The 15,863-nt window shown below is 45.9% G+C and overlaps 1 protein-coding gene across 4 annotated transcripts in view; it reads right to left on the bottom strand.

Annotated features, from left to right (window-relative positions):
- UBE2H (ubiquitin conjugating enzyme E2 H) overlaps positions 1 to 15,858 on the bottom strand; it is a 52,911-nt gene extending 37,053 nt beyond the window's left edge. For 2 of the 4 annotated variants that reach the window (XM_037388373.1, XM_037388370.1), the window contains exon 1: positions 15,760 to 15,858. In XM_037388373.1, the coding sequence (XP_037244270.1) occupies positions 15,760 to 15,812 (53 nt within the window). In that variant the 5' untranslated portion in view covers positions 15,813 to 15,858. Of the gene's footprint in view, positions 1 to 14,677; positions 15,119 to 15,759 lie in introns of those variants that run through there. The other 2 variants (XM_037388372.1, XM_037388369.1) reach the window with 2 other exon arrangements.
- Between the last annotated feature and the right edge of the window lie 5 nt (positions 15,859 to 15,863).

Raw genomic sequence — 15,863 nt, forward strand, 5'->3', positions numbered from 1 at the left:
GTTTTATACATGATGTTGTTGGGTATTTTAACACAAACGATCTGAAGTGCAGAGCGAGAGATGACTTTATTCTGTATCTGAATCACAGAACCAGTGAAGTTACAACAGCCACAGTTTCCAACACAGACCATACACTGTCTTCTCTCAAACCAAAGCAGGGGAGGGGGGAAGTGATTTAGGAACAAGCACCTTTCAGACCTTGGTTACACACAGCAGCTGAAGCTTACAGACACTGTTTTCCTTCTTTCTAGGTCACCTGCAGTATAAAGGGAAAACACCAAATAGTCCCATACACCAGGAAACCGCAGTTCAGTTTTGTTAAACTAAAAAGTGAAGGAGCTACCTGCATGCTACAGTTTTGCACACAAATGCCTACAACAACCCAATATGCCATTGTCATGGCTATTAAATCAATTATCCCCTTTATTCTTACTATGTAATGAAAGCAATGGGACACTGTAGCCTATTCAGTGCTTCCTCAACAGATTCCATAAACAGATCCAGCATCCCAGTTCTGGCTATAAACAGACCAGATACATAGAACAAGTGGTTTTGCCTTTTTTTTTTTTATTCAGTTCATTTGGCCATCTGTATTTAAAGGTTTAGTTTATAAAGATAGATCTATCACTCTGCTTTCTACCTACTCCCAGTCCAGTTGGCTTACACTGTATGTATTGGTCTTGAGAAAATACTGATAGACAGGTTTCCAAGATTAAGCAGAGGATTGATACATGCTATTTCCCATCCATCAAGCTGTTCTTAACTGCAAACATGGCACAGTTCTGTCAGTTAATCACCAAACCACTTGTAAAAAGTTCACTTCTTTATCAGCCTTGGAAATCTAAGAAATAAGGCTGGTGCTTCCATTAGTCTCAGCTATTCCTCTTGCATCTAGCTCCTACCATTGGCTATTGCACCAAGAAGTTAAATACTTGCCTGGAACAAGTATTTTTTAAAGTCTCAAGTGTTTCCTAGGCGTTTTTCGCCTTTCCCAAAGGATTAACTGCACAGGATTTTCCTGAAGTCCAAGGTATAAAGATACATTGTGTTCAAGAGGAAGATATGAAAGAGCCATACTGGAGACTAACAATGATCCCCACACGAGCTTCCTTGTGCAACGGAAAGGCACGCTTTAGGGACGCAGCAGAAGGCTGCCAAGGACGGAGCCTAACAAAGTGTTTGGGGCTTTGTTTGTAGATGTGAATGCACCAGCAGGCCTGAGCTCGCCAGCCATCAACAAAACCGCAGCAAGGCAGAGCCGGGGTGGCACCAATGCCCAGAATGGAGGGTGCCTTCGCCCAGAATGGAGGGTGCCTTCGCCCTGGGACACTCGCCACACTACATTCAGTCATGTCAAATACCTTTTTTTTTTTTTCTTTTTAAAACAGTTTCCAGGCTTTGAAGACTAGAGCTTTGTTCAGCAGCTGCACCAGAAGCAAAAGCAAGTTGTCCAAGGCTACTTCTCAAGCACCGTGGTGTTCTCCAGCTACATGAAGTCTCCAAATTCAACATCTTGCAGGAAAGCAGGGGTTCATTAAAGCCGCTCTAGCACAAGTGACACTGCCACAATTGGAGGAAGGGAAAAAGGCAGGTTTTTTTAATAACATGACCAGCAGAACAGCAGAGGGTGTTATTAAAACACAGGATCACACAGTCCTCATTGCTGTGGCCAGGCAGTTTCCTCTGAAAAAAACCTGTGAGCCATACAGCTGGAGGGAGACTGGGAAATTTCCCTGGAAGGGTTTGGAAGGTGCTCTCACAGCTGGCCATTTTAAAGCTCTTCAAAGCAAAGCTTCCTACCCAGCAGAAGCACCAAATCCGCTTGGAGAGGGGGACCAGGACACAAGAGCAAGTTTGTACCTGCTGGAGTCAGGAGCTCCTCATCACCCAGCCCTTTTGCTTCTGATCCAAGAGCTTGTTCTAGCACATCTGCTCAGGCTTAATTATCCCCCTTCCCTCTCAACTCCCTAATGAGAGGCACATCAGTTATCTGAAGGCAGAGCCCAGGGGAGTTTTACAAATTAGCCATCCCAATTTATGTCCACGTATTTCTGATAGCTGCAGGAAGAACACTTGCCTCAAGGTTTCCTGCAGGAGTAACAGTAACTGAAGTTTTTTATGTGGATCAAAAATAAAAAAAACACCAGTGAATTTAAAACTGAACTTTGTAATCGAGCTTTGCATACATCACCATAACACAAGCCATACTATCAATATAAATCCTATTGTTAGACCACTGCTATTCCCAGCTCTTAGACTGTGTTATTGAGCTTTGGAGAGTGAAAGCAGTGCTTTCTTCTAATTAGTTAAATTCAGCTGAAACAGAAGATTCCTTGACATCATCTGTTTGGATTACCATTATAGAAGGGACAAAGGAACACTACTACAACTGCACTAAAAACTAATTAACACAGTTCAGTCGTTAGCGAGTGCAGCTGCCTGAAAAGTGGGATTTTGTCACTGAGTTTGAAGTATCTCCTCCTTCAGAGGTGAGCTGAAAAAAAACCCCAAAGCTTCCCCCACTACAGAACAAAAAGCCTAGCGCTGACCTCCACCAGATGCTCTGAATTACAGGTGACCTCCAGCAGACTCAGCGAGGGTTTCAAAGACACACATTTATCACAGCCTTCTTTAATAAATCAGAATTAAGCAGACTTGACACACTTTAAGCCATTTTAGATGACAGTATTACTAATCCACAGCAAACCCCCAATTAACCAGTGTGCTGCCGCAAATAAACAGAATCCCGAAACAACCAAGGAAGTTAAGAGCTTGGAACTGCAGAACCAGCGCACTGTTTTCAGTAGCCTTGAAATTTTCCGTTGTACTGTCAGAGTGACTTATTTCCCCACCCCTCCACCCCCCTTTACTCATCTCTACCAACTTGACAATTTTAGAAGTGCGGGGCTCAAAAGAAAGGGGGTGGGAATGTTCCCTACTTGAGATGTCTTTTAAGGTTGGTGAGAAAAGTGCTTCCCCCTTCACTCTGAGCATGAGTTATTCCTACCCCCAAAACTGCGCAGATCTCCAGCAGTAACCAGAGTTCAGCAATCCACAGCTTTTGGGCTACAGAGGCAGCCAACTGATACACAGGCAACCAAAAACCAGACAGTTCTCTTGGTCACCTAGAGCCACTGTGAACCCTAGTCAGGACTCAAGCCCATCATCCATGAGGTGGGAAAGCTCCATGTCCTATTACTAATTCAGCAAACTACCTGTGCCTTTGCCTACAACTCTGTCTCTGCTTCATACAGTATTATTCAGGAACTTTGCAAACAAGCCTCAGTGGTGTTCCTGATCTGTGTGATTAAAAAAAAAAAAGCAGCCAGGGATTTCACCCCTCATCTTCAGCAGATGTATGACTGATAATAGGGCACAGCCCAAACAGACATATCAGAAATAGGGACTAGGCAGGAGGTTGAATACAAAGCCTCACACTTCTGGCTCATATGCTAAATTTAGTCCAGTCTGGTAATGACCTAAAAAACAGTTGATGTGGGTTTCTGTGACACATGTGGTAGCCTGGTCAGCTCCATTCAGTTCCTAAGACAAGAACCTGACGCTACAAAGTCCTGATGCCTTTTGGGTGACTTCATGAGAAGGGAATGATGAAAAGTAGTTATCAGTTCACACCTCTATACAATGGTTGATTGACACAAGCAGCTTCAGCTTCTGATCCATCCTGTATCTTGCAAGAATTAGGGGAACATTCTCCCTCCAGGTATTTTACATGCTCTTGAACACGTTTTTTTTTGTATTAAGGAAAACTAGCAAGAGAAAACTAGTATCACTGATAATGCAGACTTATTTGCAGAAGTATATAAAACCTAGAGGATTATGAAGTTCACCTATCTTAAGACTTGCTTCTTGTGCCTTCCAAAACTGAAGAAAACTGGCAAGAGGCAGCTGCACACAGAATATCCTGAAGTGTCCTAATTACACTGAACTTCAGGTAGCAGCAAAGATACCTGTGACTTTGGAAGCCACCAAGAGGCACAGAGGACAATTTAAGGACTCACTTGCTACTGAGCTGAATTAACAACAAAAACCAAAACCCACCAAACACAAAACAACACTAATGCAACTCCTGACCCTGAAGAATCCTATTGCGCTCCTGCCACAGAGCGCAGGAAGCCTCGGCAAACAGACAAACTGAAGTTCAAAAAGAAGAAACTACATCAAATGCAATATTCATCAGCCAGAGGACTAAAACTTTTGGCTCTAACAAGACAGAGATGCTGGTTCAGGCTCAAACCAGTCAGTTTTAACACAAGCTGTTCTCATACATGACCCCCATTTACGCAACCAACTCCAGAGAAAAACTAATGGAGGAAAACAGTTTGTAAGGCCCCAAAGCCACGTGCACATTGAGAAGAGGTGCCAGCAGCACCTGGACTCTCTCAAGGCAACTTTGCATGACAGCCTCAAATCTCTTTCCCTAGAATCCCTACGCAGACAATAACCCCACAAAGCACATTTCTTGCTATGACTGAACAGGCAAATCTTTGCTTAACCCTGAACTTTTTCTGATGCATTGCACTGAAGTGATGGAAGATTTTTTTTCTTTTTCCAGAGAACTGACATTTAAAAAAAAGATACAGCAGGTCAGCACAAAGAGACAATTTTTCAGCAAGCAGAAGTCACTGTAAAGGTGAGGCAAGGGACGGCACCTGAGGATCTGCACAAATCAACACATGTCCACAGGAACTGATGCAAAGCAGCTCAGGGAGAGGAGCTCCCACATTGGCCTTTGATTGCTCCAAATCCTAATGCAAGAATCTCATCCTCTAACTTTAATGCATGCCGAGAATCAAACACACCCCTCTCCTAAACAATCTATACTCTAAATCTTAAAACTGAGTTTAACAACAGAGGATGAGCATATAGTTTACTTGTCCAGTGGTCAATAAGCTTTGCAGGAGCGAACATCAAGTTCATTTCAGTGGGTCAGCAAATTTTTCTACTTCTTTCAAAGCATATGCACAATCATGACATGCTTTTAAATGCAAAATAGTGCCTCCTCACGGATGCAAGGGCTTAACATTATGAGTACGTTATTACTAATAATTTCAAATTCTATTAATATTTATTGTTTCATTTGGCAAGATACAAGTCTCGGTATTATGCTGGGTAAATTCAAGCACTGACCAATAACTAAAACAGGGTTCACAGTTTAAGCGACTTGCTGAAACTGTGGAGGTATATTTCTTTGGTCTTGACTTAACCACAACTAGTGTTTTGACATCCCCTCTCCCACCCCAGTTGCTAATGCTGTGGCTCTTCTCCATGTGTAAAATGCACTGCTTTTGCATTCTGCAAAGTTAGCAGAGCATGGCTATTTACTGGCAAAATCTACTCCTTGATCCAAACAAGGCAAGTATTTAAACTTACCTGTTCGTAGCAACCTTCTGGTCACACTGCCAACATCAAACAAAAGAAAACATGGCAGAAACCAAGAAGTAATAAAAACCCCCAAGATCTGGATTATGACTAACATAACTTTCTCAGCAGTCGCAAGCATGCCAGAATCTGTTTAAATCCAAGACCTTGGATAAGAGTTCATTATCATGGCCACAAGTTTTAAAAAAATATGAAGCAGCACTAGCCGTAAGCTCACTTGCAGCGTGCAGTCACTCCTATCAGCCACGAGAAGGGTGAGTTAACACCTCCTCGCATACCTTCCCTTTCAAGGAACGCAGACTCCAGTACTGAGTTACAAGGATCTGATTTCTGACATCTCAACTTTTCAACCAAGCGTCCTCGTTCCCCCGCCCCCCAGTCTCTCAAAGCCACATTCTCCTCTTGGGATCTAAGCTTACCCCAATAACCGTGTATGGATTCCTCCTCTAGGCCAGGAGTATTAAGTTACCTGCGATGCCAGGCCTGTTAAACAAAACACTGATCATTTAGCATCCTTATTTTCAATGCTCCCCTCATTTCACAACTGACACAGTGACAGGTTGAAAGCCTTAAAAGAAAGAAAAAAAAAAAAAAAAGGAGGTGCCTTCAGTAGCACCAAGGAGTAAGTTAGTATAACCATGCTGAGTCACATCACAGTTAGATTTGACATTTCCAGGGTAAGTGCTTCACTCCTAGAAGGATTGTTTCTTTATTTCATCCTTGTTTACTTTACAATCCTGTCATAAAAATTAAAGGATTACAAAGCAAGGCCATCACCAAATTTTTTGCGGAAATCAGTCCACATGTCGTTCTTGTCCAAGTGAACTGCAACCACCACAGCCAAGCACAAAGTAGATACTTTCAATAGTATTGCAATGCACCGCTGTGGAGGACTGCCCCCAAGTACCATCGATATGGACACATCTCATGCGAAACATGAGGTCAGTATGAAAGCAGTCCAGTATTGCAAGGTTTAAAACTTGCTTTGCTGCTACAGGAAACCAGCACTCCGCATGCATTCATATTCAGCTGTGTTGGCTTTGAAGATTTGAGAGAGAAGGTCAGTGAGTTTGAATTAATGGTATTAGACAGAAGAAAAACATAACTGGTTTCATTTGCCTTCAGCAGAAATGAGAGTTTAACAGAGCATTAGCTTCCACCAGCTTCCCCTAACGAAGCAGCTTTCATTGAATGTATCACCAGGGAGAAACCTCTCCCCACTCCTAAAAACAAAGAAGAAGAAAACAGGGGCTGGGGGTGGTGGTGGAGGACTTTCCCCAAACAAAACAGATAGGGAACAGCGAGGACACAAAAGCAAGTTTTGGACTTCATCTATCACCAACTCCATGCCATGTTCTGTTCCTCCAGGTTTCAAAAGCACCAGGTTCCTTCCAGTGCAGACCTCCCGTGGCTGATACTGTGTTTTAAAAAGCCAACAGCCCCCCACCCCAAATGGGTTTAAAAGCCAAATCTGGTTCTTTGGGAAAAAATAAAAATAAAAATATTTAAAAATCTGGCTTTAAATCTTTCAGACTTGACTGAGCATGGCTTAAAGGAGCAGCTTCATTTGCCCCTAAAAGCAAGATGAGTCTTAACTCTTCAACCACGTCCACACTGGTGATTGAATAGCTTCATAGAACAGTTTTAAAATACTGTTTACCATTACAACTTAGAAACACTTTTTAAGAGAAAAATGATTTTCAACCTCTGGTCAGACCTCAGCAGACAACCTGGCTTTATGCTCTCATCCAGCTTTTCTGCTGCAAAATAACAGGCGTCTCATCGGACATTCGTGCCTCCACAGCTCCAAAGCATGCCTGGTCCTGCCACCGTCAAGACAAAACAAAGCGACACAGGCCACGAAGAAATGCCAAAGTGCTTAAGTTGGTAATTTATCAATCTTTTCAACTTGGCATCTATTAACCTGCCATGCCAGAGGTTAATCAGGGACACACAGGCCTGCTCTAGTACCACACACCAAGTTTTAACTTTTTCAAGGGGTATGCTTGGTAACTGCATATTACCAGATCCTATCCTAAACCCTGCGTGGTTTTAGTCAAAAACTTAAGACTTTATTGCCTGCCAGAGTCTCTCTCTCCAGTGCAAACATGCTTAAGCTTACCTTTCGATGTCTTACCTTACTCAGGGGCTGGGAGCAGGCAGACTGGACACTATTCATTCTCTCAATACCATTCATTCATTATGCATACCACTACCTCATCCCCTCTTATTCACCTCCATTCACATTTAGTCTGTCCCAACAAAGTCATTATAAAAGGTCCACAGACTACTGACTAGAAACAATCAGCTGTTACACGGAGAGTACCCAGGCAGTCAGGAAAGCAGCAATGATTTGCACATCTATAATTTACATGCTAAATCCTCCACCACTGCTTTCGCAGGAGAGCGCGCTCAAGGCCAGGTGAAAAGCCCACTGGAATTTGGAAATAATGCAAAATTTATCTAACAATCAACTGTCAGCTTTTAAACTCAACCTTTCACAGGGGGTGACAAATGCTTCCAGGGTTAAGCTCCCCTGAAGGGCAGCAACTGTCATAAATGCAGACTTTTCCTAACAAAACATTAACACAAATTTAAAACATTAATTTTTAAGGGAGTATCACAAAAAAAAAAAAAAATTAAAGCCAGCTACAGCTAGATAGTGCAAGACATTTCAGAATAATCCACCCAGACACTCTATTTGTACAATCTCAAAGAAAATACTCTATGCTTCTTTCTTCTAGCATTTAGTCCAAGGAAAGCACGCACAAGTGAAATGCAATCATTTCTGGAAAGCAGCATTTGACCCTCTGAAAATGATCAAAAATAGCTACCCCTTCTTCATACTGAGTCACTAATATCTGGAAGTCTACATCACCTCCTGTGCTTTCCTTTATGTGTATCAGGCAGAATATTACAGGCATGTTCAGTAATTCACAGTTTAAATGGGATTAGAGTTGACAGACCACCACCACCTCAGTTTAAAAACAATACATGCAGATCCACCCCTCTACCCAATTTGAAGCACCCAATGCCAAGAAAATGGCCTGTGAGTGATCTGACTTCTCTTGGAAGGCTGAATAACTTTGCTCCAGGGAATAAGTCAAATGATTTAAGACTAAAGGACAGCTCTTGGAAGCCGCAACACCAACCAAAAATAATAAAAAAGTATCTTAGTCCTGAATGCAGTACTAGCCCCAGTTTGCAGAGAATCATTAACGGCTACACAAGCCCAAGAGGCAGTAAAATCACTTAAATCACCTTTTTCCATGAGACTAAATCCACCCTCAATATCAGACAATTATCAGAGAGGCTGAGGAACTGGAAGAAGATGGAGACCAAAGATGAGGAAAGAGCATTAAAGAGGTGAGCAGTCATAAGGCCAAAGAGATTGAGTGGGGACAGGAGGGAAAAGCCTGGCAAAGGCAAAGAAGAGGTTGCCTTAGTCATGAGTAGGTGAGTGCTAGTACTTCTCTGCAACAGCTGACCAGTATTCAAGTGTTCCAGCATCAAGGAACAAACATTTCTGAACATCCAAAGAAGGTAGAAAAAAGGAATAAAATAATTAGTTGGGGAAGGGGGCTAACAATTTTTTAAAAAAAGAGAGAAAGAGAGAACTGCATGGTTCTGCCAGCAATAAAACTAACTCAAACCATTTCCCTGAGATGTGGTATAAGATCCATCACAAGGGGCGTTTTCTAATGGCGAGGGCAGTTCATCTGCAAACTCCGTGCTAGAATCGACAGGCACTGGCACACAGGCTGCATGACCTAGTAGAAACCAGAAATGGCAAGGTCGTATGATTCTTCAGTCACGCGAGCTCTATTTTGGTGAAGAAAAACAAAGAGCAATGCTCTATGTTCATTATTCCAGAAATACATGGACAAAATCCACAGGGAAATGGAGGGAGTGAAAGGAGGGAAGCTGAATGCACACAATAAGACACACAATGAAATGCTGAACTCCTATATGCACACCCACATATATAATTCACATTCAATATTAAAAAAAAAATGTTATTCAGCAATCTCTCATTTTTGCTGCCAGAATAACGTCCAGAACAGCAGGAAAGCAAAGCAGAAAATTCAGACACCTCTCCCTCAGCATCACATCACCCCTAATTTAAGCAGACAGTAAACCGGATAGCTATTTGGCTGGGAATCCACTCCATACAGGAGCCTGTCACTTTAACTGTAGGCACTTTTCTGCCTTAACAACAACCTGTTATGTGTTTATCCTGGTTATGACTCCAATTAAATCATGGTTTAAGAAGGGCACCAAGCATCAACAGGTGCCGAGAACATTAAGTTATACCGCAACCAGCAATCTCTCTATGCTGGGGTGGTTTCAGATGCACCCTTCCCTTCCTAACAGCCCAATGCTGCCTTACCTTGTTTGAAGAAAAAAAAAAGAAAAGAAAAAAAAAAAAAAAAGGCTTTCAGGACTCTTAATTTCAGCACTCCTTTGCTTTCACTTCCAGCAGGGAAGGGCACAGCTCCAGGGACAGGAACCTGCTGGAGAAGTGGAAGCCCGCTCTAGCAGGAGCAACGGATTGCCAACCACCACTTCTGCCCCTGGGCAGACCCCGGTGTCCTCAGGCATTTCCCCCTCACAGCTGGTATTCACAAGGAGGCAGCAAACCTGGAGCCTCCAAGGAGCAAGCTGCCACCACCTTCTACCAGAGAGATCCAGTGGTGAGGTGCGAGCTCCACACACACCCAATGCTCCAAAGGCGGCAGCCTGCACCCTGCAGGATTTACTCCCTTGGCTTCCAGATTAACAGCCTGCTCAACCTACTCCAGGTATAATAGGCAGGCACAAGGTAAGACAGCAGTTAAGCACGTATTTGAAGGAGCAATTAGTTGATCTTCTAAAAATAAAGTAAGAAAACACTGAAAGAGCACACCTCTGCTTTCCATGAGCTCAAGAAGAAAGCAACAGCACAACATAGGGGCAGCTCCTCCTGCTTGCCACTCCGGTATCAACAAAGCAAGTGTCCAGCAACCTCAAGGCTTTGTTTACAAGCTTTTCATCAGATTGGTTTTTTATGGTTTTTCAAAAAGAACTTCACTTTAATGCCAGTGCACAGTGATAACCAGAACCAGGACAAAACACAAGCTGTACTTACATGAAAAGTAAATGTAATATTCTCCTGGAAAATGAAACAATGCAGAGCCTCATCAGGGGGCATCTTCTGCTTAACCCTACATATTAGGACCTTAACTGGGTTTGCAAGATTCACAGCTGTGCTCAAAGCTAACATTATGGGCTGCTGCTGCTGCTAAGAAATGTTGAACATGTGGGAGTGCACTCAGCGAGACGCGTTTCCAAAAGCTTGCTGGGATTCTAAGATAGTCGTGATGACACTTAAAAACAATCACCTACTACAAATCCAAGCCTGCCTAGACCACAGTATGGCTTCACTAGAAAAGACAGAAGAAATACCAAGCACGCCCTTCTAGACACAGCAGCCGAAAGGCAAGCAGGGACACCATTTTACAAGGCAAGCCACTTGTTTTACTGAAATCCTGTGTGGACTTTTTTTTTTTAAACTGCTACTACAAAGAAACAGCCTCCATGATTTGTTTAATCAGCATTTAGTAATCTAATGCCAGTTCAGTCTTAAGAACTGGGTACCATAAGCATAATCCTAAAGACAACTGCCATACTATTCAGAATACCAAAATTGCTGCTCCAAGTCTGGGGAATGAGATGGAGAAATAGTTAGAATTACCCAACGCAGAGCAATACAAAGGCTTTATTTTTCTTATTTTAAATAGGGCCAGGATATCAAGCTAGAAAAGGCACTCTGCTCCAAGCCATCTTAACTGAATTCATATTCTACAGTTTCATCTCAATGACCATCGCAATTATATGATTAAGCAGGTGCACTGTGCTTTCAGGTCTGTTCGACAAGCTGAGCTTCAATAGCCTCCGCGATCAAACTGACAAGGTAACAATGGAAGAGTGAACTTACAGTTCCAGCCAAGAGCCCGTCCTTTCGGGGGAAAAAAAACCAGCCGCCAGCAAAGACACTGTATTCAGCTCTAAAAGGAGCAAGATGATACCCTTGAAAGTTGTCATTTAGGCAACAAAGATGATTTTTTTTTTTCTCTAGTTGGTTTGGTTTTGGCAGAACAATCCATGGATTTAAAGCTCTCGTAACGGCAGGTACCACTATATGTCCTCAGCCGCGTTTAACTGGATTTTATTTATAAGCCACAACCTGTGCCAGCATTTCTAACTGCTTTGGGGGAAGGGGGGGGATTCTCCCAGTTCTGAAACAGAACCGTTGCCACGTCTTTGTGCGTTTTGAAGTACCACCATGTGATTACCCTCATCCCTGGAGACCTCATTAAGACAGAGCCCCAGAAGTAGAGCAGAAAGAAGTGTAGCGTGACATTTTAAAATTTACATTCTGACTTGTAAAAGTTTCCAGAAATGTCTATCCTTTAAAAAAACCAAACAACAAAACACAACAAAACACCACCAAACCCTACCAAAACAAGACATTCCAGCGCACATGCTCTTCCCCTGGGGACGGGCCAAAGAGAACAAAGCCACGTGACCATCCTATTGCTCAACGCAACTCTTGGAAGGTGTTCAAGTAGGATGATAAGTGCAGTGTAAGCCTATAATGAACATAAAAAGGAATTTATCCCAAATGTAAACTGTGTCCTACCCTTTGCCTCAGCCGATCTCAGTGGAGCAAACACAGGGAGTTTTGTGATTACAAAATACCCAACAGGTAAACTAAGGAGCTTTGTACCTTTATTCTCCTTGACTCAGGACAAGCCTAAAATTAGAAGGGAGTGCGATGCTCCATGTGTTACACTCCCTGGTAGCTCCGACGCACTTTACAAATGATCAGCTCTGGAAACTGGTCAGTCAGGGAGATTCAAATGAAGCTGGGCACTATCTGTAATTCCTTTCATGCACAAAACAGGGTGACACTTCCCTTTTCCAGCTCCGATGCTTAAAAATAGAGCTCGGGGACTACAACACTGCAAGGGGGCATCTATCCACAAAAGGAGGAAAATAAATCAGCACAAAGTAAACTCCTGTCCAAGGGGAGGCTGCAAACAGCTCGCCCTGGAGCGAGCGCATTGCTCCCCGGCGCAGCACAATAAAACCCCAGCATGGAGCTGCCGCAGCCAGCGACAAACAGCCCTGCGGTGCTGGGGGGCTGGGGGTGCCCGGGTGCGTCTCCCCATGGGTGTAAACACGCTGGCTGGGGCACCCCATCAGCTGCGGGCTCGCTCCGCCCCGGCCCCGGTTTCCGGGTAGTAACAGAGCAGCCAATCCGCAGAGTTGGGAGCTCTGCCCGAGGCCTCTCGCCTGCAAACATGGGCTCCCGGGCGGCAGCTCGCCCCAAAGCTGGTGGGAACCAGGGATGGGATCCCCCGCTTTGGGACCCCGCAGTCCCTGGGGTGGGGGTGTCTGGGCTGGCGGCTACCTGGGGAGGCCTAGCCTTGAGCTCCAGCACTTCCCAGCAGGGCCGTGGGATACCCCTGCGCTTCCAGGCCACTGGCAAGCGGGTCCTGAGGTGTTCTGGGGAGCCCAGAGCATTCCTGCAAAGCCATGCTCGCAGGTGGGGTGTGGGCAATACCCCCCCACTCTGTGGGGACACAGGTCATTCAGGAGACTTCAGTGAGCGTAGTGGGGGGCAGCAGCCCCCACCAAGCAGGGAGGAAGACAGCGTGGCTCCCCACCGCAGGCCCTTCCCCAGCATTTCACAACGTCACAAACACGATCAGGGGAGAAACAATGAGTGACTCAGAGTTTCAGCACATAATCGTCCAGGCGATTATTAAACATCAGTTCAACACATTAACACGCACACATAGAGCTCTGCCCTCCCTCCAGCCCCAGAGAACTGAGCAACCTCTCCCCTTCCCTGATCACAAAGAAGCATCCACAAAAGGACACGGACGTGTTAGGATTGAAAATAGGAATAATAAAAAGACCCCACTCAGCTCCTAAACCTGTCAGAGCAGGAGAAGGCAGCAGTGTTATTCACTCTGGCCATCACCCTCTCCCTACCCAAAAAGGTAGCCCTTGGCAGGCCATAAATCCACACCATTATTCTCCATCGGTGACATGAAAAGGGGGTGAAAAGGGAAACTGTAATGAAAACGGCAGCAAAAGGGGGGGGGGGAACAGGAACGGGAACCCTACACAACAACAAAACCCTCGAGCGGTGGGGAGGAGCAGCCTTCAAGTACATTCCTTCAGACAAGCCCCCTCCCCTCTGGTCACCACCAAGACCCTCCTCGCTCTTGCATCTGAAACCAGACCCCTATTTCAGTTCAGCTTCCAGAGAGGAAGATTCCCCAGGGAAGCGTCTCGGGAGCCTGGGCCTACTGAGCTGCGCTCACCCCGGGCAGGCAGGCAAGTCAGGCAGACAAACAAAAAAAAGGCTGGGGAGGGAGGAGTGGTGAGGAGAGTCATCTGACACATCCAACTTCCTAAGTTTGTTGTCCGCAGGAGACTGACTGCTCTAACCCTCACCCCTCAAATCACCAGGAAGGCTGCACCGACAACAACAAGAGCTTTGCTTTTGGAAAAGCCTTGGGTTTCTTTTGTCAGGGGGCAGAAAGAGAGCAGAGCGGAAACTACCCAGGATTGGGAGGAATGCCAGATATTCAGGGCTTTCTACCTACCACCACACAGCCTAGCCACCGCTAGAAATACAGAGCCAGCGAAGCCACTTCAGATAAACCTGCTCTTTGTCTCCTAAAATGCTGCGATCACTGGAGATGCTGGCTATGAACCGAACAAAAAGGGGGGGGACAGGGGGAGGGGGGAACAGGGGGAGGGGAAAGGGAAAGGAAAGCAGCGGTGGATCAGGTTGGGCCTCAGGCCCTCTCTGGCCCAGAGTGCTTTCCAGACTATCCCCCAGAAAGATTTTATTTCCCCACATACAAACACTAAACAGCTGGAATTCCTGACCCTCCTCCCGGTGCGATTAAGCATCGATTGCAATTGGCGTTCGGCATGTGTGTAACTTTAAACCCCTGGATAAAAATAGCTCCGATTCAAGCATGATCAGTAGTCATTTCCTATTTGCTTAAAAACAAGGCGAAAAATATATGAAGAGCAGCTTTATAGAGAGAAATGCGCAGGCTGAATGTCAAACAGAAGTTTCCTTCTATAAGCCACCCTCACGCCACAAACAAGAGCGGTGCCCCCCCCCCCCCCCCCCAAAAAAAAAAAAAAAAACCCAACACAAAATCCAAGTAAGTTTGTTTATCTCTCTCTGGAAACCAAATCAGACCTGTATCTCGACCCCTTGACATCACGAAGTTAGAGCCACCAGACCCCAAGTCCTACTGAGGGAGGTCAGGCACGTTCAGTCAACAGAGCTGGAAAACATTTCAGCCACTCTTGCCATTTCTACCCCCTCTCGGCACACACCACCACCTTGTAAACAAAAACTATTAATAAAACAATCCTAAAACCAAATTCCCAATGATATTTTTCAATGCCACCCACACTCCAGACAGAGAGAAAAAGGATTCACCACCCTGTGAAGGGCCAAGAATAAAAATAAGGAGAAAGAATATAAACATATATCGGGGGGGGGGGGGGGGGGGGGAATAGAAATAATAAAGCCTAACCTAACCTGGAGCGTTACATAAACAGGACCTCTTGTGAGACAGGCTGCAGGCCCCAGCCTTGGAGCCCTTTGGCCACCCTGCCATCACCCAGCCACAGGTCTGCCGCGAGCCAGTCCCCATGCCCCCCCCCACCCAAAAAAAATTAAATCCCTAAGCCGGCACCAGAAGGTTCGTGAACCGCAGGCTGAAATCGGGGAGTAAATAATATTAAACACCACAAAAGCCTTTCTTTGGGTTGTGGCTGCCAGAGCTGCTCTCCCCTTCCTCACCCTCCCCCAGCGGCTGGGCCACAGGCCAAGAGGGGTGCAGGGCACCCAGGCTGGGGGGGCCTTCACCAGGGAGGGAGGCACCTGCAGGGACACCCCGAGGGCACCCCGGCCAGTGGCTGTCAAACCACAGAGGGGGATAAGCCTCCCTGGAATAAAGGAAGAGTGGAGGCAAGGAGTAGGCCTCCCTCCTCGGTAAGGGGGGGGGGCCCTCACACCGGGGAACTGGGGGGGGGGAAGGCACGGCCATAGGGCCAACCCTCAGCTCTGAGAAGAGGCCTAGGCCTGGCCTCAGAAAGGGGCGCTGCCGCGCCCGGGGGGTGTGGGGAGCGACACCGGACAGGGGTGCCCGGTACCCCCCGCCCTCCCCCCCGATGCAGGCCCGGCCCGGGAGGTGGGCTCGCCCCCCAGGACTGCCGGCGGATGGTGGGAAGGGTTGGGGCGGAGGGGAGGGGGCAGTGCGGGAAGGATACAGCTTGACCACGTCGGTGTCCATCCGCCTCTTGCCCGGGCTGGGGGAGGACATGGTGGCCGCGGCCGCCCCCGGTGCTCCGGGCGGGCTGTCAGCGCCGCCGCC

The sequence above is a fragment of the Falco rusticolus genome, chromosome 5, assembly GCF_015220075.1.
Source record: "Falco rusticolus isolate bFalRus1 chromosome 5, bFalRus1.pri, whole genome shotgun sequence".
Taxonomy (NCBI): Eukaryota; Metazoa; Chordata; class Aves; order Falconiformes; family Falconidae; genus Falco; species Falco rusticolus.